The sequence below is a fragment of the Dermacentor albipictus genome, unplaced genomic scaffold (genome assembly GCF_038994185.2).
Source record: "Dermacentor albipictus isolate Rhodes 1998 colony unplaced genomic scaffold, USDA_Dalb.pri_finalv2 scaffold_25, whole genome shotgun sequence".
Taxonomy (NCBI): domain Eukaryota; kingdom Metazoa; phylum Arthropoda; class Arachnida; order Ixodida; family Ixodidae; genus Dermacentor; species Dermacentor albipictus.
The window spans coordinates 4,466,538-4,489,737 of NW_027225579.1; the positions used below are offsets into that span (position 1 = coordinate 4,466,538).

General features: G+C 47.7%; 1 protein-coding gene and 1 pseudogene across 1 annotated transcript; both read right to left on the reverse strand.

Moving 5' to 3' along the window:
• Nucleotides 1–8,052: 8,052 nt before the first annotated feature.
• On the reverse strand, nucleotides 8,053–12,430 carry LOC135908434 (uncharacterized). Its single transcript, XM_065440213.1, has 2 exons — nucleotides 12,282–12,430; nucleotides 8,053–10,764 (listed from the first exon to the last, which is right to left on the reverse strand). Exon 2 carries the CDS (start codon nucleotides 10,681–10,683, stop codon nucleotides 9,220–9,222), a length of 1,464 nt encoding a protein of 487 aa, XP_065296285.1. The 5' UTR covers nucleotides 10,684–10,764; nucleotides 12,282–12,430; the 3' UTR covers nucleotides 8,053–9,219.
• A 767-nt stretch (nucleotides 12,431–13,197) lies between these two features.
• Nucleotides 13,198–23,008, reverse strand: LOC139052499 (uncharacterized; annotated as a pseudogene).
• Between the last annotated feature and the right edge of the window lie 192 nt (nucleotides 23,009–23,200).

The window sequence follows — 23,200 nt, forward strand, 5'->3', positions numbered from 1 at the left end:
TGGGGATATTAAAGGGGGGCCGGTATTCCATGTGATGTTTGGTGAATATAAAATGGCTAAATAGGAACAGCGGTGATGAAGGAAAGCGTGTTGCAACGGTGTTAACGGCGACATAAAGTTCGTTACTAAAGCTTGGTGATGACGAAGGTGGACGGTAGCATACCCCTATTATAACTTTTGGATGATTAAGTGTTATTGCTACCATACTAATTCTAGTTCAGTCTGCACGCGTATACATGATGATGGTATATCATTGAAAATTGCGAGAAGCACACCGCCGCCTCTCTGCGTGCTACGATCACAGTGATAGAATGAGAAGCGGTGAGCATTGACGAAGATATCAGCGTCGCAGACATGCGCAGTGAGCCACGTTTCGGTTAGCGCGATTATTTTAGCAGATCATGTATCGATTGCTGATGTGAGTGAGTTGTACTTGGTAAGGACGCTTCTGATATTAGTAAAAAGAAGCGATACTGAAGCCGAGGATGTCTGGCCACTACCCCACACTCGTCCCTAGGAAGTATTAGCAGAGATAGTAGCAGAGGGCGAGCTGGCATGTGCGCTTTTCGTATCAGTGGAAATGACAGTGGCAGTGATAGGGTCGTACATGTAAGATTTCTTGTTCATAAGTAACTTGTTGTGGCGCAACTTATGGGTTGGGGATCCAGGTTGGATTTTCGCAAAGTCGAGCAACTTTTTTCGTGCTACACGTGTTGCGACCGAGTAATCTTCCCTAATGGTGACCTTACTTTCCTTCAGGCTGTTGCGTTTGGCGAGTATTAGGTCTTTAGTTTTGAAGTTCAAAAATTTTGCAATGATAGGGCGACATTTGTTGGGTGCGAATCTTCCTAAACGGTGTGCGCGTTCAATTTCGTGATGGGAAAGGGGGTCAGTTAGGCACTCACTAAGGATAGAAGTCCGTTTTTCCTCAGTCGCCTGCCAGGTTTCATCGGAATCTGGGATGTCATAGAAAATTAAATTGTTACGCCGTGACCGGTCGTCAAGATCATCCTGCCGTGATTGCAAAGTGGTGGCCAGTGCAGAAAGTTCATCTGTTTGAGTGTGAATGGTGGCAATATCCTGGCTGAGTTCATCTAACCTTTTATAATTTTCCTCTAGATCATCTAAACGGTTTTGAATCGCTGTGATTTTGGTTTCAATAATTTCTGTCCCCTTTTAATAGCTTTATTGTCAGCTGCCAATTCCGTTTGTGTTTTAGAACTATGCAGCGAACGGGTGTTTACGTCCTTTAGCAATTGAAAAATAACATTCATCTGTTCAGTGGGATCCGAAGGTAAAGATTCTATGTCTAAAATAGCTTCCGAGCGGGTGCTTTTGGGCCCAGGGTTGCTCTCAACATCACCCGCGCGCAACAATAAAAGCGTCATAGAGAAACATTCACAACAAATTTCGCTCAACACTTGTGGACACGGGAACAGCAATAAGCAGATGTTATTGCTCTTCTTAGCATACAAGGGAAGGTTTGTACGCACCTGCATAGCAAACGAAAAGCAGTTCAGCGCTCTGTCAAGGCTACTGTCCCCGTGTCCACTGAAGCAGCTGTTGCAGGGCCGGGTTCTTAAGTACTGGGCCAAGGATGGTGTTGCTGTCGATCCGAGGGATATTTTAAGCTCGAGTTGTACCGGGCAGAATGAGTCGACGAAGGATGCGAAAGCAAGATGCGATGAAAGCACCTCGTCAATCGCGCAGGCGTAGCGATGATCCATGGTTACGGGTGACGGAAGCTGGCATATCAGGTCACATTACGGGGCCGATAGCCAGGGCATGAAGAATGCAAGCAGGGCCTGCATAGCAAACGGAAAGCAGTTCAGCGCTCGGTCAAGGCTACTGTCCCCGTGTCCACTGAAGCAGCTGTTGCAGGGCCGGGTTCTTAAGTACTGGGCCGAGGATGGTGTTGCTGTCGATCCGAGGGATGTTTTAAGGTCAAGTTGTACCGGGCAGAATGAGTCGACGAAGGGTGCGAAAGCAAGATGCGATGAAAGCACCTCGTCAATCGCGCAGGCGTAGCGATGATCCATGGTTACGGGTGACGGAAGCTGGCATATCAGGTCACATTACGGGGCCGATAGCCAGGGCATGAAGAATGCAAGGAGGGCCTGCATAGCAAACGGAAAGCAGTTCAGCGCTCTGTCAAGGCTACTGTCCCCGTGTCCACTGAAGCAGCTGTTGCAGGGCCGGGTTCTTAAGTACTGGGCCGAGGATGGTGTTGCTGTCGATCCGAGGGATGTTTTAAGGTCGAGTTGTACCGGGCAGAATGAGTCGACGAAGGGTGCGAAAGCAAGATGCGATGAAAGCACCTCGTCAATCGCGCAGGCGTAGCGATGATCCATGGTTACGGGTGACGGAAGCTGGCATATCAGGTCACATTACGGGGCCGATAGCCAGGGCAGGAAGAATGCAAGCAGGGCCTGCATAGCAAACGGAAAGCAGTTCAGCGCTCTGTCAAGGCTACTGTCCCCGTGTCCACCAATATTCTGAAATTGAAACGATTCTCAATGGAACACCAGTCAAGGACCATTTCACTGCGTAGGGAGCACGGCTCTTGGATGTAGAGACAGGTTGACAAGCTAATGACCTCCTAGAGACCAAGAATATCTGTGGCATAATCATATCTACCCGTGTCCCACACAGTGATATGAAAAACACGTGCATTGTTAGAGGAGTACCAAAACGGTAGTCGCGTGAAGAGCTGCTCACCTACTTGAGACCTCAGGAAGTATTTCATGCGAGAAAAATCATCCGTGGGGTCCAAACCTCGTCATCTGTATGGGAGTCAAGGCGCACTGACTTTGTGGTTTTCACATTTTCTCCAACCTCCGAGCGCACGGAGCAGCTTAACCTCAATTTTACGAGACATATGAGCTTTTCGACTGCGTGGAGACCCCACCATGCTGTTTTAAGGGTCAGTGCTTCGGGCATGTAGCTAAGTTCTGCTGTGGGGAGCAGAGATGCAAACGCTGCGGGGGACCTCATAGCTTCAAGACGTGTGCAAGTAAAGGCACTTTTGTATGCGAAAAATGCGGCAGCCATTACCCAGCTAGCTACTGCCGATGTTCCACACGGACAGCTGCTCAGGGAAGGAATAAGATATTTGTCTTGGGTCCAAAGGATGCAAGCGCGCTATCGAAGAAGAAGACCTCCAGCGCGCCACAACTACATAGTTTGGAACCAGTATACGCATCTAATTTCCCGCGTCTCCCACCGACAAAAGAAGTTATTGAACCAACGCAACTGGTGAATGCCGCAAAAGCACATGCTCCAGAAGAGTCCGTAAAGCGCACCTATGTACCGCAGTAAATCGACCTCAAGTACCACTTAGAACCACTCAGCAGGAAAACTGCCAGCGTGTGATACGCGCTTTGTTCACAGCACTACGCTCGCACGTTGCGAAGATGCTGGCGAGTTCAACAAAGGATATGCTGGAAGCAGTGCTGGCTCTGGAGTCAGAAGTACTCTGCTCTTCTTCCACATACCCTTAGTCGCATACAGGCAATTTCTCACCCAACTGATCCATTGCGCATTTCAAAAATGCGCTTAATACAGCGAATAAACTGCGCCGGTATTCTGCAGCGCCTGAGCGAATTTAGCCTTTTCCTTCGAGACATCCCTACACCAATCCTAGCCCTCTGAGAGGCTGGTCTCCCAAATGGCAGGACGATCCGAGGATACACCAGGTACGGCAATCGGCGTATACCATCATTTGCCAATGGCAGTGAAATGATAAACTTCAGGCGCGAAATACCTCACGTGACCTTTAGCAGTTTTAGCAGGAAATAAAAAAAAATAAAACGTTGTCTGTAAGTTTATTCGACATTCTTTCTTTTCCGATGCGCGCGTCAACTAACGGATGGTATTAACACTAGCCGTGATGTGTTTCCTGTTGCAAGTTTTTGCCGAGCGTCCCCTCTTGCAGAATTTCTTTCTCTGTGGTAACAAGACGAGGGCGAGCAGAGAGCACACCTACCTGCTTACAGAGTAACCGGAGGTTGTAGGTCTTTGTTCGACCAATCGACATCATCTGCTCCTTGTGCTATCATCTGATGCACCCTGGTTGCGTCACGACGAGTGCTGGGGATACCGAAAATGCCCGGACAGGTGCACGGGATTGGTTTTTAATTGTGGGATGCGCCGGTGGCGCCTAGCGCTACAGCGTTTGGCATAGTTGATCGTGACGGAATCTTGACCTCAATGCACGTGTTTACTCGAAATGCTGCAAAAATATTGGAAGTGGTTTAGGGGCCCTTAAAGGCAGAGTTTAAGCGTCCTCCAAGTTTTTTTGCTAACGGACGCGTACAAAAAAATAATGATCTACTAGAGTCTACCAGCTTCTCTTTAATACCAGTTTCGGTTCGGGTTCAGTTCCACCCAAAATTGCGGTTCGGGTACGGTTTTTGATTAGCATTTGTGTGAGGTTCGACACAATGCTCTCAAAGCATGCACTCCTTAGTGCTCGACAACCGCTATTATCTCGATTAAGCGCAACTGGCTGACTTCACTTAGCAGGCTCTTAGCGATGTTGGTAGCAAGGTCGTGGAGTGAAGGCCCCGAAAAATCCACCACACGCAATTCATTCGACTAAAACGCTTTCACCCTACTGTAAGATACCCTCTTTGAAGTCGTTTTATTTTGCTTCAGGGTGGAGCACACAGCAACTGAAGCAGGCATGTACGCATAATTTTTTTTTTGGGGGGGGGGAGGAGGGGGCCTACCCAAGGTAACTTTTCTATGCGTATGAGGTGGAGGGTACTACTACTAGTACAGATGAGAATAATGCCTTAAAGACGCGTAAAGCCGCAAAAGAGAATTGAAATAACGTGTATCTCAAAGGTACGCCTGTGAGATACAAACCTTCTTAACTTGGCAAACAAAGAACCACATGAAATGGACTCGCACATGAAAGATGCGCAGGAAGAACCTTGCCACGAACAAGTTCACAAGCGAAAGGGCAAAATAAAGATTTCGAGTGAGGGTTCTTGAATTAGCTCTGGAATAATTTTAGAGAAATGTATATTTGCGGTACAGTCACAGTTCCTTTGCATCTCTCGTTTACTGCTCTACGAAGTAGCAAAACCGACTCGTGTTGTTATTTGGGAAGTTGCGCAACGATGCGGGGTCGCCAGTCCCGTAGAACCGCGTAGAGCGCAGGACGCTGCGGTTCTAGAAGTACTGCGGCCACCGCGGAAGGTTAGGACCCCCCGCCCCCATTACCACAGCAGGGAAGTGGCTATGTCAGGCGTCTCGATTGATAACTGTAGAATCGTCATTTGAAACACACGGAATTATTCTCCAGTTCCGGCGGCATTTTCTCAACTTTGTTTTTAACGAAAAAGATGTTCATCCGTAAATATTTTCACAAACAAATTTCGCTTTTCCTCCCTGTTTGGCTATTGCCTTAGCTTTCTCGCTTAGTAGATCGCTTAATTTCTCACCTTGCGACTCTTTTTTCCAGTTGCCATTTTTGCACGAAAAGTGCTGTACAATAGGAGAAAAATCAGGCTAAGTAACGGGTGACAATCATATTGCTTATGGGTGTGAGGGTTATTGCAGGGTCTGATGATCGACGTTGTTTCGCAATATTTCGTTTTCCACCTTACCTAACCCATATGGCGGATATATGGTTCCGAAGATCTGCCAGCGTCGTGGCGAGCTGTCACTCGAGGAAATATTGAAGCAAAAGGAAAAGTTAAACGCAACTGGCGTTTTTCCCGGCCATAACTCGTTCCACGAGCATAAAGACCAGCCGACTATGAACCGAATTCCTTTCCTGGCCCCTGGATCACTCTAAACAAGAAAGGTTGATCTAACGAAGCAACAGGGATGCGCGTGATCGTTGAATGAATGGTGTCATAAGAATTGTGTTGGACATTATAAATAAAATAAATATTATAATAAAAACACTAAACTACGTCCTGCCTGCTGAAATAGATGGCGACAACTAAACTAATCTTGAGTTAACCGTACGGGCACCGAATAGATAACAAAACTGGCCTCAACACCCCAGGAGATGCCGATAACTACCACCATCCAAAAGGAATGAAAAAATTGGCAACTATTCCACTCTGTGTAGATGGAATGGCAGCGAAAGCTGACGACAGTCAAAGCTCTCAAAGTGAAAGCAAATTGTTTCACATCCATTGCGCGTCGGCCAGAAGATAGCGCAATATCAGGCCGATCCGTGGCGGAGGTGAAGCAGGCGTTAAGCACACCGCATACATGCGCCAATCCCGAAAGTAGTGCAATGCCGGGCCGACCCGCGCTGGAGGTGAAGCAGGCATTAAGTACCCCCAATACGGAGGCCGATCCCGAAGATATTCCAATACCGAGCCCACCCGCAGCGGGCGTGAAGCAGGCGTTAAGCGCTCCCCTCATGTGGGTCGATCCCGAAGATATTGCAATGCCGCGCCGACTCGCGGTTGAGCTGAAGCAGGCGTTAAGGACGCCCCATATGTGGGCCCATCCCGAAGATTCCGAAGGGCGCGTTATAGGTTCCCGAGTCCACAGGGGTATGTGCCAATGATCTCGGACCCTTTTTGCACTATCACCAGGATTGGCCCATATGATGATTTTTTTCTGTTAACAGAAAGCTTTTGCTAGGGCCCAACTCCAACGTGGCCTATTCAAAAACATGTAAAACGCAAAGGCGATTTTCTGAGATAACCCCTGGGCCGATTTTAATGAAATTTCTTGCATTTAAAAAAACCAATTATGGGGTTTTACGTGCCAAAACCACTTTCTGATTATGAGGCACACCGTAGTGGAGGACTCCGGAAATTTCGACCACCTGGGGTTCTATAACGTGCACCTAAATCTAAGTACACGGGTGTTTTCGCATTTCGCCCCCATCGAAATTCGGCCGCTGTGGGCGGGATTTGATCCCGCGACCTCGTGCTCAGCAGCCCAACACTATAGCCACTGAGCAACCACGGCAGGTTTTCTTGCATTTGAGAGAGAAAGTTAAATTCTACTGAATATTGGAAGCGTAATTGCGATTTAGGGCCTGAATTTTGTGAAAAAGTTTTTCAAAAAATTGAAAGTTTGAAAAAAATAGAAGCACGAGGTTTACAAGTTCATAGCTCTGCATCAAGAAAAGATATTGCGGTTCTGTAAACAGCATCCATTAGATCATAGAAAGATAACTAATTCGATATGTCATTCTATATCTTACGCGAATTCATTACGTTATTTACAAGGGTTCTGCAAAAGGTGTATTTCAATAATACTAAATTTTTTTAGATTCATGTGTAACATATCAATTTTGTCCGCTTCAGATGTGCTATTAGATGCGATTCACAGAATTGCGCTATCATTTTTCGTTGACGAGGTGCAGAGTTGTAAACTTCATAGTCTTGTTTTTTGAAAATTGTCGATATTTAAAAATTTTTAATGAAACATTTACCACTTAAATAAAAAACATGTCAAACCAAGAGTCACTAGATTTTGACCTTTTCTATGAAGGGCAACACACCTCGTCCGATTTGGTGCTGTGGTTGCCGAGAAAAACGAATTCTCCTTTTACACGTATTTAGATAGGAGCACCCACGCTAAAGCTTTCTCTTAACGGACGCCGAAGAAAACTACGAAAGTTAGTCATACACTGCTTTCGCTGTAATAGGAAGCGAAATGTTGACCGCCGAGTAGATTTATTTGTCGACGCCTTAGGAATGTGTGTGAGGCGTGGTGCCTTGGGTGGAGAGGCAGGCGGGAGAAGGGGTATGCCGCTTAATTTCGTGGGGGGGGGGGGGGGAGGTGAGGACGCCCCACTCCCCTATACACCCAAGGCACCACGGGGTACGTGCCTGAGCTGAAGTGTGACTGATCGGCCTACAAATATTGCTGAAAAATTTATCTGGACAGCCAATCTACCACGACGCGTTAAGGCCTGAATAGATCTGGGAGACGTTGTGAATAATACGAATGCGGGTTTCAGAGTTCGCAAGAAATTCGAATAGAAAAAAAAAGAAAGCTTCCCTGAAACCATCATGTCGCCTTAATGTTCACGGGCTGAGAAACATCCGCTCAAACCCACGAAAATTCAGCATTAATTCTTTATGTCCAGTTAAAATACAAATGTAAGCTTCAAAATACAATATAAGCAAGCATACGCTAGCGACAGAAAAGAATACAGAAAGCACTTCTATTAAAAATGTGGCATGATCATCACAACGTAACGCTGTTTCTAACTTGATCTTAAGTAAATGTGCCAAGACGCATGTACATGCAAGTTAAAAGGAAAGCTCCGAAGAACACAGTATAGCAGGTATTGACCTCCCTCTGCCCGTGTCATTTGCACCGAGCCAAGCATGTCCACATTTCAGACGAAACCTGCTGCCACAGACCTTGTGCCCTACGAAACTTCATTATCCTACACTGCAGCAAAAATGGTTTCTCCGATTGTAACTAAGAAATCAAGCTTCAGGTCCCGGTTCTGTTCACTGTAGCAGCTAGTCCGGCGCATGTCTATCTCTCGCACTGTCGTAAGGGCTTGCCCTGAAGAACTGCAGTCCGGTGCGCAACGATATGCAGTGGGGAGAGACGCACAATGCGACCTGATACACGCTACGCAAAAGTCCACAACGTCGAATCCGCTCCTCTACATGATATCCTCGAGGATCAGGTGCGACCTTATGTTCATGCAGTAGTCGAAGTCAGTGTTATCCAGCTGACGAGGGTGGACGCTATGTGTTGGGTCACGACAGCGCTCGACTAACCCTCACGATACGAGCGAGGACCAAGAAGTTCGGGCCCACGTATCGCCACTGGCGTGTTGTTGTCTCACACGCTTGTGTTTTGGTCAGGCCCACCAGTGCCGACACGTGGGCGAGTAGCGAGCGCCTACTTAGCAAGTCTTAGAAAGCCGGGGCCGTCGTCTTGGAGCTGCAGCTGGGAGGCACAACGAGCCGCCTCGCGTCCTGCAGCAGGGACACGTTAATTTGCAGCGCGTCACGTAAGTCGAACACATTCTGTTCACAGTCCCGCTGTTTGTAATCGATCCTGCTCAAGAGCGTGCAGTGGCTTTCTAGGCTGCCGAACAGTTTTATCAACAGGAAGACGTCAGATTGCGGTAACACAGCGGTAGACATGAGCTGGTTAAGTGTTCTCGTAGTTCATAGCATGTAATTTAAGGTGGTCGCCGCGTGGTAATCGAACGTCCAGCCATTAAAGATGAAGGAGCATAGGCGGCGGCTCTCGCCAATGTCTCTAAGCACCATCATAAACGGCGACGTCTCCGGGGCGAGCGCCAGCAGCGTGCCCCGCTGGTAGCCACAGTTGGCGAAAACGCGTGAGGCAGCCGTTGCCACAAAGTCGGCGGGTGTGTTTCTTGAACTGAGGCCAGTAAAGTGGAACGGACGTTTCGAATGTCGCTTGCCAGGTCTTCTGGTAATAGGCGACCAGGCTGTCAATGAAAGCGCAGAATCCTTCGAACTCTGCCCTTCTTGTATTGTCTCTGACGCAGACTTGCTTCGAGAAATTCACCACAACCGGCTGTTTTATCGTGCCGAGGCTCACGAAACCCTGCGTCAAGTTCACCTTCAGGGTGCCTACCAGCCGCCAGGTGGCGTAGCCGCTACGATAAGTCTGGCTGAATGACAGCTTCTTCAGCATCTCATCACCCCCGATCACTTTCGTGATTTCACCCAAGTTGTCAAGAGGAGCCAGACAGCTGCTCACGTGAATTTCGGCGGGTGTTACTTTGCGCAAAATAACAAGTGCCAGTGAACATTGAAGTCCTGCCGCAGCGGCAGTGCACGTGAAATTCGGTCTCTCCATAGTCGCGCTGCCTTTCAGCACCCTGGAGACGTCCCGGAGGTCCACCTGGTACAATTTGAGGTTGTAAATCTGGAACGTCTTGATCAGCGCGCACCGATCGGCGACGGCGACGAAGAACGCAGCGAATGCGTGCGGCTTCCCGTACGTGCAACGCACACGGTGGCTTACCACGAGCTGATCGATGACTGCGGTGCGTCTCACCAGGTCGTCCGGCACGTAGCAAGAGTCGACTGTCGCGAATAGCTCGTTGATGTAAACCTTCCGCATGCCATTGTGCGTGGCGCAGCAGCGCATGAGAACCTTAGCCTTGGGCACGTCGATCCGGTTTTCGAGGAAGGCGAGCGTGTATAGGGCCTCACACGTGACGAACAGCTCACAAAGCATGTGCACGCCAACGCTCGAGAAGTACACGCTCAAGATCTCCAGCATGTAGAGTGGGGTCACCGTGGAGCGGAGTGCGTCTATCAGTTCCCTGGGTGGGTAGTCGACCCACTGGCAGTAACTGATCTGGTCGTGCCTGAGGTTACCGCTCAGCTCAACGCCGTCCCGCATGGATAGCTGGTTTGGCAAGATGCCCGATGCGCACAGCTCAAATAAGTCAGTGGAGGGGTGTTCCATTGGTAGCCAGTAGACCAACACCAACGAGCACCTGCGTCGTACATTGGAAGACACGCCAAGCACGCGTCCGCACAGGGAAACCAGGGATGGCCGACTTGGCCTCAGTTCGCGTAACTCGATGTTGACGATGGAACGGAATCCGTTCCAGACGGACAGCTCATCAAGGAGGATGCAACCGTCAGCCATGCTTGCTGCGCCTGACTTGTCGTTATCCAACCGACAATGGCTCAAGATGTTCACCAGGTGGCGAAGGTTGGTGAAGACCTGGTTGAACATCAGACACAGGCTGGGATAGCTGTTGACCAGGTACGTGGCGTACTCGAGCAGGCGGCCATTACAGCTTTCAATCTCGCAGACCTGGGAAAAAAACACCTTTTGCACGACTCTCCTCATCGCACAGCGACAATGCCCGTTTTCTGCAGTACGTGTTATAAGTGAGCATAGCAAGTAGCATTTTCGATGGCTATAACTTCTTGTGCATCCGAGCAGACAGTTACGTGTGTTGGAATCAGTCGAGCGATGATATCTCCAATGTGCTCTCTTTGAATGCCCTACCGAACAAAATGTATGTATGTATGCAAAGAGGCCTGGCATTGAATAGCCCATGCAAAGAAAAATAGCACCTAAATACGTCGACTCTCCGCTTCTTCGCCATTTCCCTCGTAGTAAAATGTTAAGTGCCAATTACCGCTCACAAATTTGCTCAGAAGTATTCATTTCATCTTTAGATGAAGTTCACGTCTTTATAATTTGTCGAAAATCTCTTGCCTAGCTGAAATTGACATAGCGTGGTCATCTTTCTGACGGCGCAATGTGCCGATTCTTTACTTAAATACTGTGTTTAAACGTAATGAGTCATTGCGATTGCAGCTACCGCTGGCATCAGCCACTCATGCGCGTTGTCTCAGGAACGCCTCAGAACGCCTTATATTCTCCAATACGCTGCAAGAGAATTGTGAAACTTCGTGTAGGACGTCAGAAATATTCATTTTCAATAAAAAAATAATAGCTGTGTCTGTCTTTGAATCTGAATATAATGAACACAGATAAAATACTAGTTAGTAAAGAAGCCCGCTGAGACACCAGCTGTGATTATTCCTAGTGTGTAGGGGATGAGTCCCACCTCGTAACATAAAGCACCTAGAACCATACATAGCGCTGTATTGCACATTCACGTATACAAGCACTTACGGTAGGGCAATACAGAAAGAAATAATGACTACCTAATAGATCTAGTTCACGTTGCCCTTCTTTGTTCCTTTTTTGTCCCTTGTTTTTGTGAGGTTACATGATTCATTCCAATATCAACCACCAACTAGCCCGTCTATCCCTGTTAAATATGTCCCTTTATGCATCTGTCCTGCTGTGGCGTGTATTTACCATCGTCTAAGCCATGGCCATTCTTAGGTACGGTCAGCATAAATCCAAACGCAAATAAATCGATTCCAGCTGGGCTGCGTTAATACATTTCCGACATTTTCTATATATGTGACAGTGGCCTAATTCAAGCTCCACTATGTGCCACCTGAGTACACACAATTCTCGAAGTGCTGCGGAACAATAGCACATAACCCTCCATCGTGGTTACAAGAAACGAGTGTGCCGATTAGGTTGTTCTTGTTTGCGTTTCAATATATGCTGACTGAACAATGCTCTTGAACTATGAGTTAGAATTTCGGGGCAACGTCTCCGGTGTCTGGGACGATGATAACGCTGCTACCATCGAAATACGACTATCTCGTGTGAGAATCGCACCCGCAATCTTTTGCTCAGCAATAGAGCGTCATGTGTGCGTACTGAACGGCTGCCGCGTGCGAAGAATTTTTCATTTATCGCAGCGAGCGATGAAGCTGAGAATAAAGAAAGGACCTCACGGTTTCTTTGGGACGTCGCGGTCACCTCAGGATCATCGGCATCATTGACCGCGGAGCCCGATCACCTCCAGGTTCGGACGCAGTGCTAGTCGAAATCCCTGGAACGAAGCCGAGCTGGTTGCTGTTCCAGCCAGCCTCTGGGCAATTTCGCGGGCGCGCCTTGCTCGTGGCGCGCTCTCGCGAGCTTTGCTTCAGGGCACGCGAGATTTTAACCAGTTCTAGAAACACTACCGGCGCTGCATCATCGTTTGTAAAAAGCAGAAATTAAAAAAGGGCGAAGAACCAAAATACCGCTAGGTCAAGAAATCTAGTTTCGCTTTACTTCTAAGCATACGGAAAACGACCTGCTTCTTGGCCAATCTCCCATATTAGGTATGCGCCACTGTTTATGATACAAGACAAGACTATGTCTATATGAACTGGCAGATTCACTTGCCAAAGCTTCCCTAGATGGCCCTGTATTACCCTTTTGTGTGTTACTATGTACGCATCTTCATCAAGGTACAGAAAGCTATGCCTGAATGAAGCTTCTAAAAAACAATCACGATTATTAAGTTGTGACTTCCAGCAGCTGTAGTTCCCCTTGGATTCTCAGTAGATTCTATCAAATTACTGCCAAGTCGCACTTGAAGAATGCGGTGCCACATTCCGAAGTAAAATTTTTATTTGCACAGGGCAGGTCTGACGCAGTCCTCTCTTTGTTAGTTTTGTAATGAACCTCTGACTATGTCATCGATTTTCTCTACAAATAAAATGGTAGGCAACCCTAATCTTTGACTTAAGTGTCTCTTAGTGGTACTCACACCTTGGCGTTGGTGTTCTTTAGATTCAGCGAGCGAACGTTCTTCCATTGTACGATATGCGGGCGAGGAGCGCTCGCGAGAAAAGCTCGCGTGTTTGCGGAGGGCTCACCCAGTCACTGACGTAACTGGTGCAGGAGTTGTAACGCTCGTTGGTCGTCGAGTTCATCGGAGAGGAGCTGTTGGAGCCTATTCTGTTGCGATTGCTCGAGGCTCTGCGGGACCATGCGTTTCAAGTCGTCGTATGCTGTGGCCAAAGACGTGCCCGCCAGCAAGTCGTCCATGGCAACGGAAATGTCGCATGGTAGGGCGGTGACAACGTGCAGGTACTTTGCTGCGTGTGAAGTGATGTGCCAGGGTTTAAAACGGGCCCCTACATCTATAAACGAAACTCGAGGATTCTTAGGCCAAAAACTGGGAAGCTGAAGCTCTGCGGCGATGACAGGAGACGTAATCGTGACACCGTCTCCGTCTGCAGGAGCAGCAGCAGTGTCTTTCATGGCTAGTCTTCGAGAAAAATTAAATTTTCTGGGGCATTTGTTGAGAGCTCTGTTTAGCGGAGGCAAGGAATACATGTTTTTACAGGTTGAGAACGGAGAGTTGACTAGGTTTATTCAAAAGTAAAAGTAGCTTTGCCGAACGGCAGTGGTGGCGCCCCAGTCGTGCAGCTGCTTCGCTTCCAAGAAAGAGCAGAGGGCAATGACTCCCGCGGCGGGGAAAACGAAGGGACGGACGGTCCCTACAAAATTGTGATATTTGGCAGAGAAATCGCAATAGGAAACTACTAACAAATAATGAAGGAGGAATTAAACAACACATTTATATTGTTCTGCTTGCGAAAGGCGTTTACGTTTTGAAAGTTACGGTAGAGAGCACATGGTGGGGGTGGGATCACTGCAATATTTCATCATTTCATTCGTAGCCTATTGCACTACCTATTCTTCAACAAACGTGCCTGTACTTTTCTCCTCGCGCAGAGAAGACCCGCTGGACGAGTGAAGGAGCTCCTTCGTCAGTCTAGGGTTTCAGGTAGACCACATCAGCCAGGTCAGTTGCCTTTGTGCAGAGCGGCGGTTATTGGTCGCGAGGCGTGCAATAGTGTGTAACTTCACTTAGGCACTCGATGTGTACGAATGGCCCAGCATAGTGTGCCAGTAGTTTTTCACACAAACCCCATTTTTCACTGTTGATCACTGCCGCACCAAACCACCGGGAATGTTCGTGTCAGGGCGGTGAAGTCGGTCGTATCGTGCCTTCGCTTTGTCTTGCGAAGATAGTGTTCAAGAGGCTACCATATATGCATTCTTTGTGATTTCCCGTATCCTTGTCCCCTATCCAGACCACAACTCACGCGCTTCAGAAAGTTCTGGAGGGCAATCCATCCAGGGAAAGCAAATAGTCTCAGCTAGGGAGTGCTCGTCATTAGTAAAAAACGGAAGGATTATGTCTAAGGTATAGCGAGGTGGGTGGGCGCATATATTCGAAAGAAAGGACTGTAGCCTGCGCTTTTTCGCTTCGCCGTATTAGAGAGTTTGCGGTATCAACGGCGTATTCTTGTCTAATTTCTTGTGGTTGGACAGAACGTATACTGACAGCATGCTGGTGATTTTCCGTTTGGTGCGCTCAATGAGACCATTTGTCTGTGTATGGTATGGTATCAAACACGGTGCTAGAATAGGAGAAGGGGCTAAACGAGCTCCGCGAGCGCGTCTACGCTGCTCTCAAATTTATTAGAATGTCTCCAGGTGTGGAACGATTCTTATAACCGTTTCGCAAGCCTTCGCTGCGCTGTAACTGGTCACTGTCTATCGCAAATTTTATGCGTTAAGATGTGGTTTACGTTCCTAATAGCATGCTATAGCTTCAAACCGGCACTCTCTAGTGTACGATATTACGATTGTGAAGAAGAAGACGCGCCTCACGGCACAGCCGCATCGCCAACGCGCGGCTCGTCTCGGCTCGCACTGTTGATTGCTGGCGTCCGTTTGGACAGTGCTTCGGGCTGCCTCGCCGTTCCCGATCGCTGTGCCTTCGCATTAGGCCCACGATATGATTATGAGGCACGCCGTAATGATTGGACTACGGAATAATTTGGTGCGTTTCTTTAGCGTGCACCTAAATTTAAGCACAAGGGTGTCTTTGCATTTCACCCCCATGAAAAGGTGGCCGCCGTGGCCGTGAATCGAACCTCTGTCCTCGAGCTTAGCACCGCGACACGTTACCTGCTATGCTACCACGGCGGAATATATAATTTAGGGTATAGGTGAGTGATGTGTGCCACGTGTGCCAGCGGGAGAGGGCCACCCTGACGCACATCCTATGGGATTGCACCAAGTTCCCCCGTGAGGCTTCGACAAGTACAACGATTCCGCCGCGACTCGCGGCTGCGGCGGAATGCTACGACCACGAAAGCCAAACCTGGGCCGTCCAGCAGATCTCGGCGGCTCTTGAAAGACAAAGGCCGAGCGAAACCGACGGAACGTTGCCCCTCAGGGCGACCGACCGCGGGAGTAACACGCGCTGGAGTTGAGTAGAGACCACCCGCTGAGAAGACGTCTGGGCCTGCGTCACGGCGCCATTTAGTCATGGTGTCGTTCTGCAGGCGACTACATGAAGGTGTCTCTCTCTCTCTCACCATGGCGGAATAAAACTTAATGCCAGTTAACGCGAGACAAGCTATGGTAATGCACACTTTATGCATTGTGGGCTGGATGTTCAATACCTTGCACATTTATCGTGCAAGTCACACTGCAGTTAATGCAGTGGTTTACTAGAGAGTTGTCGCTAACACTTAAAGCGCACTTGCCCTTGTTTCAGACTTGGAGAATGCTGCACACATGTGGCTGCCCTATTATTCAACATAGAAGCAGCCATAAAATACGGGCTGAACGACCCTTCTCCAACTGAGACAGCGTGCAGGTGGTCTGAGGTATCCAGACCACCTGCACCTGCACCTGTTTTTAATAAATTTATGGATGTTTGGTTTACGCAATTGGTTTCCTTTGTAGCTTCTTGATATAATCATGGTGGATAAAATTGTGAAGGAGGCGAGAGTAAATGGGATGAATATTTACAAGCGTATTTCAGTAGACAGACATTTCACACATATTCGTCGTCTTCCATCAATTTGGAGAACACCGCACTAATCAATGTTCATACCCCTCCATAACAATTTTGCTTTCATAAAATTGCAACAATGTGTATTTTCAGGCAGCACCAGTCAGCGAAATAAACGTTTTCAAGGCAAAGCTTGGACAACAAGTTCCCCGAGGCAACAAGGGTCTATTCCAACATGGAGCTCTGATCAAATGCACAGCTTTTTGCAGCACGTCAAGGTAAACTACGAGACTTACATTACTTCTAGTGAAAGTTCACGCACTATTCAAGCTTTCATAAGCTGCATATTCAGCATCAGCATACTTTAGTACACCAAAACATAATCAAAAGGTCACATGCTGCATACTCACTCCATTTCCAACACCTTATCTTATGAAATCATTTATTGCTTTCATACAATCATGCAGTGTTATTGGATGTAGTGGCTATCTGTTTTCTATGATACATATATGACAGACTGTGGTCTGGCTACAAGAGTGAATCTTTATTATTGGTCTCTTTCACAGACATTCGCCCCCAGCACACTTGTGTTGAGTTCCGTGACAGACAGTGAAAGTACGGATTCTTCTCCCGAGACTGCTGCAGAAGAAAGGAAGACCAACCACCAGCACTGTTCATCGCAATCAGCAATAGATGACATTTACAGCAATATTGACTTGAATACTGCAAAGAATGTTGAGCTCAGTAATGAATGCTGTGAAGAAATTGAGCAGTCAACCCGTGGGCAATCACGGGCATTTAGATGGACCCACGAACGCAAAGATAGAATAACGGCCTCAGTTTTACATCGTGTGCTAGTTTGTCGAAGTGGCGTCAATGGCATTGTGGATGAAATCATGGGCTATGTAAAGGCACCTAGGGTTTCAAACATCTGTTGGGGGTGTGTCAATGGAGCTAAAGGCCAAAGAGGCATTCATATCGCAGGAGTCAAAAAAGCACAAAGGGTTTCAGTTCACTGAATGTGGTCTATTTGTTAATGAAAGACTCCCTTTTCTCGTTGCCTCTCCCCACGGAATTGCCTCGTGTTAATGTTGTGGGAAATCTGGTAGAGATTAATTGCCCTGCATCTCTAAAAGGTGCTCCACTCAATAATGCTTCAAAGCATCTGCAATATTTGAATAATAATTTGCAGTTAAAGCATGATCACGCATATTATACACAAGTACAAGCCTAAATGGCTGCCACGAAGCTTCGCCGAGCCTGCTTTTTAGTGTGTACAGGGCAGTCCCTTACAATTGAGCTTATCAGCTTTAATGAATCATTTTGGTCGCATGCAGAACTTAAAGGAGCAAGCTTTTTTTTACCCATATTTTTCCTGAACTGCAGACTAAACAAATTCTGCAGCAAATAGAACGTGCCAAAGAAACATGTTACTGTCACGGCAAGAAGCCTGGCCGCACTGTTCAATGTTCACTGTGTAAAGCAAACTTTCTTTTGAAATGTGTTAACCTTAAACGGACACCAAAATCATGGATGTGTACTAAATGTCAAGTGGAACTAGGGCCAGCTGATGTAAGCGCACCAAGTTCAGAACAGTAAAAAGCAAGCTAAAACAGAGCAGCCGTCTTTTTTCCATAAAACTAAACCATTGGAGTTTAGCAAATTCACAGCCTACAACACTCTCCAGACATTTGACTTGCTGATGCAGTAATGAAAATATTATGGCCATTCTTCTACTGCAGCGACACTGTACCAAAGTGGATGCAATATGTAACCCAGTAGTAAAGGCAATAAATATTGAATATATATGCTTTGAACACCACTGACTCCTTCACTTTTTATTTGGCAAGCAAGACAGCTTATTTTTCAGTTATTCACATACAGCGAGGTCTTCATGGTTTGTGTTGATGATAGGTGTTTGGAGATTCACCAGGCCACTACACACAATTGCCAACTTGTCAATGGTGGCATAGCCTACCTCCCCAGCTCTTTTTATAAAGTTCACAGGAAGGATCTGAAGTAACTCGAGAAGCAGTTGGCAAAGAGCGAACGCTTTATTAAAGGTTAGTGCAGCTTTTATGGTCCTTATCTTGTGACGTCAGCCACAGCCACTGCCGATTCACAAGAGGCATGGCCGGTGAATCTAACCAAACAAACACGTGTCAGCGGTGCATGCTGATTCACAACAATTCTTCCCCCTTAAGGAGTGAAGCGGTCCGGGGGCCGGGGCTTCCGCTTCGACCTACGCAGTGTCACTTCAGCCCGGTCAGTCACTTGCGGCTCGCTGGTAGCGACCTCGGCTTCGGCCCGTCCATCTGACGGCGTTCGAATGTCGGTGCCTACTCGAGCCTGACTGTGACTTCTGTCGTGTCCTTGAGACTGCGAGTCTGCCGCTGCGTTCTGGCTACCTTTAGCCGTTGGTAATTGCATGGGGGTCTCGGGTTCCACCGCTTCTCCTCCCACGCTGGTCCTCCTGGTTTTTAGCTGGTCGAGGTGGCTGCGATGTTGCTCCCCATCTGCTGTCTTTACCGTTGCCGTTCGCGAGCCTTCGGTGGACTCTACCGCGCCTGGTTTTCATTTGTCACCCACTCCGTAGTTCTTGAACCAGACGTCTTTGCTCAGCGGTGGGCCACTGTTGCACGCACCTGCAGAAGGGAATGGTCGTGACACGATGTTGTGCAATAAATAACGTGGCTGATATCCGAGAAGCACAGAAGCTGGGGTTTGCCTATTTGGCAAGGGAGTGCGCCGATAATGCGAAAGAATGTGGTCCAGCCGAGCTTGCAAACTGCCGCGTGTGTTTTTGATTAACCCCTGTTTGACAGTCCGTACTGCTCTTTCCGCCAGGCCATTAGACTGTGGTTTGTAGGAAGCTGTCCGTAAATGAGCGATGCCATTGCGCTTCATAAATGCCCTAAACTCTTCACTAGTAAACTGCGGCCCGTTGTCCGTTACCAGGGTCCTCGGCAAACCGAACCGGCTGAACATAGTCTGCAGTGCTTCAATTGTCTTTGCCGAACTCGCGGTCTTCATGGCGGTAACCTCGATCCATTTTGTATGGGAATCAACCACGATCAACAACATGTTACCTTCCACAGGACCCGCAAAATCGACATGGACCCTAGACCATGGCTCATCTGTGTCCGGCCAAGGCACGGGTTGTCGGGCAAGAGGCATGCTGCCCCATTCTATGCATGTTGGACACGCGTTGACCAGCTTCTGAATGTCCCGATCGAGCCCTGGGTACCAGAAAACAGAACGTGCCAAGTTTTTCATAGCCGTTATCCCTTGATGTGCATCATGCAGCATACGCAGCATTGACTGCCGCGCACTTGTTGGAATAACCGCTCGATGGCCCCAGTACACAATTCCATGGCTGTACGTCAGTTAGTCTTTCCTGTGCATGTACACGCGTAACGGCTCCTGAGCCGGTTGCAAGTACCATGGCCAGCCATTCTGAATGTAATCGCGGACTTGCGCGAGGTCGCTGTCGTCAACAGTCATTTTAGCCAAGTCACTCGCCGACAGAGGACAGGTATTGAGGTGATCGGTCAGAAGAACATACTCACGAGCGTCATCTTCTGCAGCCTTAGTGTTGTTATGCTCATAGAGAAAGGGATTGAACAAGAGCGGACACTCGGCGAAAATTGGAAACAGGAAACACGTCACGCTATACTTTTAACATCGACGAATTGGGGCCGCGAGCATCGTGAAAAAGAAGAATGTGAAATGAGATTAACAGAAATTGTTTTATTTTTTTATTCTTTCCCGGAAAAATTAAAAATATCTGCGTATAAATTAAGTTAAACTTTGCGGATTTTTTTCGTTGCCTAGCGACAGGCGAACTGGCGAATGACGAGCCAAATGTTTACGTCATTCGTCAGACTCACCGCCGAAGCGAGAGCGGCCGGCCGCGCATCTGAGCGTTGGACTGTTCGGGCACCCGTCTGCCTATTTTTCTATTTTGGGATTTAGCCTGGTTTGGTGGCCTCCCGGCGAATTATTGCGTTCATTCGGAACTTCGACAAGGCAGCACTGCACTATTGGACTACGGCAAGGTGAGAAACTTTGTTGGACAGTCTGCGACGCACTTCAAGCAATTAGGCTTACTGCCCGGCAACTAGGCTAGACTTGTGACGCAGTTAACGAAAAACAGCGTGGCCGTCGTGGGGCAGTTAATTTCAATTAAAGAATCGCACTGGGAGATGTTTGCGACGCTTCCTGTAAGCCCCAATATTGTTCTAATTTCGGTAGTTTTTGGGCACGCTAGTCGCACACGGTACTGTGACGCAGTTTCGCGTGTACTGAATTTTACCGCGACAAGTTTTGGCGCTTTCTCTGACTGCCAACATTACTGAAACTAATTTCATTACTTTTTGGGCCACCTTTCGAGCACAGTGGGTGCGCCTGACGCTGCGACTCGGTTAGCGAAAATCAGCTCGGCCGTGGTGCGCGGTTTCGCGCTTTAATGCACTGACAAGTTCATGGCGCTTTTCTTTCTCTGACGCTCAACATTGTTGAAAATTATTTTCGATACTTTTAGGTTATGAGGCCCGCTCGCCGCGCCTGTTGTGACGCAGCGAAAAGGAGCTCGGTCGTGGTGACAGTTAGTTTGGCGCGTACTGAATCTTACTCCGACAAATTTGTCGCAATTTTTATGTCCCCGCAACAATTTAAGCCTTCTTTCGGTACCCACGCTTGTCGAAAACGCGACGAGCAATCGTCAAGAGTGATAACACGGGAGTGCGTTGCTTGCGCCTGCAGAACGCAGAAGTGATAAGCCAAGGAGCTCAAACGCCAGGAACTAGTAACTCGAAAATTCTGTCTTATGAACGGCACCCACGCATTTTGTCTTGAGTGCGAGTAGAAGGAATTCTGCGAGCGTCCAGCATGCTCTGGTTGACAGCCCGTGTTGTGGCCACCTCTGTGTATTCGTAGCGTACTATCGCGTCGGTTGTAGCCAAGTTCGCGAAAACGCGCCGTTGCCCGCGCATTCGTGCCGATAAAGTGCAGGAAATAAGTATTGGGAAGAGGGGAATGTTTGGAATTAGAATGTGTTTGTGGTATGTACGGTATTGCTTGGGATGAGTCGGGTATTTTCTACGCCGTGTGTGTAAATACGAACTGCTTTTGTTTGTAATGCCACCCACTCACCACTTTCGCACGCTTCGCCTCTACAACATTATTCTTAAATGTTAATACCAAAATAACGCTTGTAATTTTTTTCAGCTCACGTCGTCTGGTGGAGCTTCCTGCGGAAACTACTGCTGCTTACCTGGTGCCACAACGCTGGATGAATGCACAAAAAGCCCGCGACGAGCATTTACAAAGAATAAAATAAACGTTAATTTTTCCATATTTCACAAGGTGTCTTGGCGTCTTTATGAAATTGCACGTGGCACATATTCAATGGAGGTTTGTGAAGATCGTTCGCAATCAATTTTACTTTATAAAATAATTTGCACATAAATATTTAATAAATAAGAAATAAATATGTAAATAAATATTTGCTGCAAAAGCAAAAAAAAAGAACGGAACCGGCGTGACGCGCACCTGCTAGAATTCAAAACGCGCGCGCACAAAACCGAAACCGGAAGTGTGATTCAGGTTTTAACATCGACGGCTTGGTGCGCTGCAGTCAATTCGGCCGCTGGGCTCTATGGGAGTGTCCGCTCTTATTGTATTCCTTTCTCTATGCCCGGTGGTCGGCGTGGGCCGCCATGGAGAAGGCACGGCCTGGTGGTGGGCAGCCTCGTCGACACTGAAGTAATTCGAGAAGCAGTTGGCAAAGAACGAACGCTTTATTAAAGGTTAGTGCAGCTTTTATGTTCCTTATCTTGTGACGTCAGCCGCAGCCACTGCCGATTCACAAGAGGCATGGCCGGTGAATTTAGCCAAACAAACACGTGTCAGCGGCGCATGCTGATTCACAACAGGATCATGTGAAACAGCCTAAATGATTTCAGCCTCTGAATTGATCGCTCGACGTGTATGCGGACACTGGAAATTTTTCTTGATGTGGTGACCTCAGCCTCAGGAAGTTGTGCTCGTTTCTTCGTCAATGAAGGAATCAGCAGGCTTGCACCTCGAGCACCAAACATTTCTTCACATCTGAATCCTCTGTCTACAAGGAACACATCCCCTTGTTCTACCAATTCAAGCAGTCCGCTATGTTGCATCAGCTCTTTGTGAGAGACCCTCCCGCCCCACGCTTTAGAAACGAACATGATTGATCCTGATGGGGAAATCACCACAAGAAGCTTGACTATGTTGTGATGTTTATAGTTGGAATATGTCTGGCTTCTTGCTGTCATAGAAGTGGGTCTTTCGATAAATATCTCGGTGCAATCAATTATGCCCTTGACATTCTTGAATGCAGCATCTCTGAATGCTTCAGGGCACCTAGATTGCAGTGTTCTACGAGATGGCCAAATCAAGAGCTTCTTGAAGCTTTCAGCTAAGACATCTAGCCACGAATAAAAAATCCGGCTTACAGAAGTTACAGAAATGCCAAACCGAAATGCTAGATCTTCCGTCAGAAGTCCCAGAGGCAGTCTCATAAGCACTAAAATAAACTGCTGCTCCGGATCCAGGGTTGTTCGAGTTGTTGGGCTCCAGACAGAAAGAACCATTTGAAGCAATGCAGCAAACATTTCCGCAGACACGACACCTGTGTGGAAATTCACAGCTTTCTGAGACTTCATAACAATGTCCCTAGTTATATTCCGAATCGGAACTGGCTTATTTTTCATCTCAAGCTCTGCATTTTTTTCTCTTTGCAGATGCCAGCTGTTCTTCTAAACAAGCAACCTTATCTTTCAGTGCTGCATTCTCTAAAGTAAGAGCAGATATGTCAACCGTAGTAGGCATTGTCTCTATTTCAGCTTTACAAGAATCTTTAGTGTAATCCTCGAGGCCGGCATTACTGTCAGTTATTAACGATGTTGCAAGGTCACTTGTAGTATGTACACATATTTGCACCTCTGCGCTTTTGCTCCCCACGGCAGGTCTGCTCGCTAGCACACTGCGCCTGCTTTGGCCACGCTGGTACCGCTGAAGTTT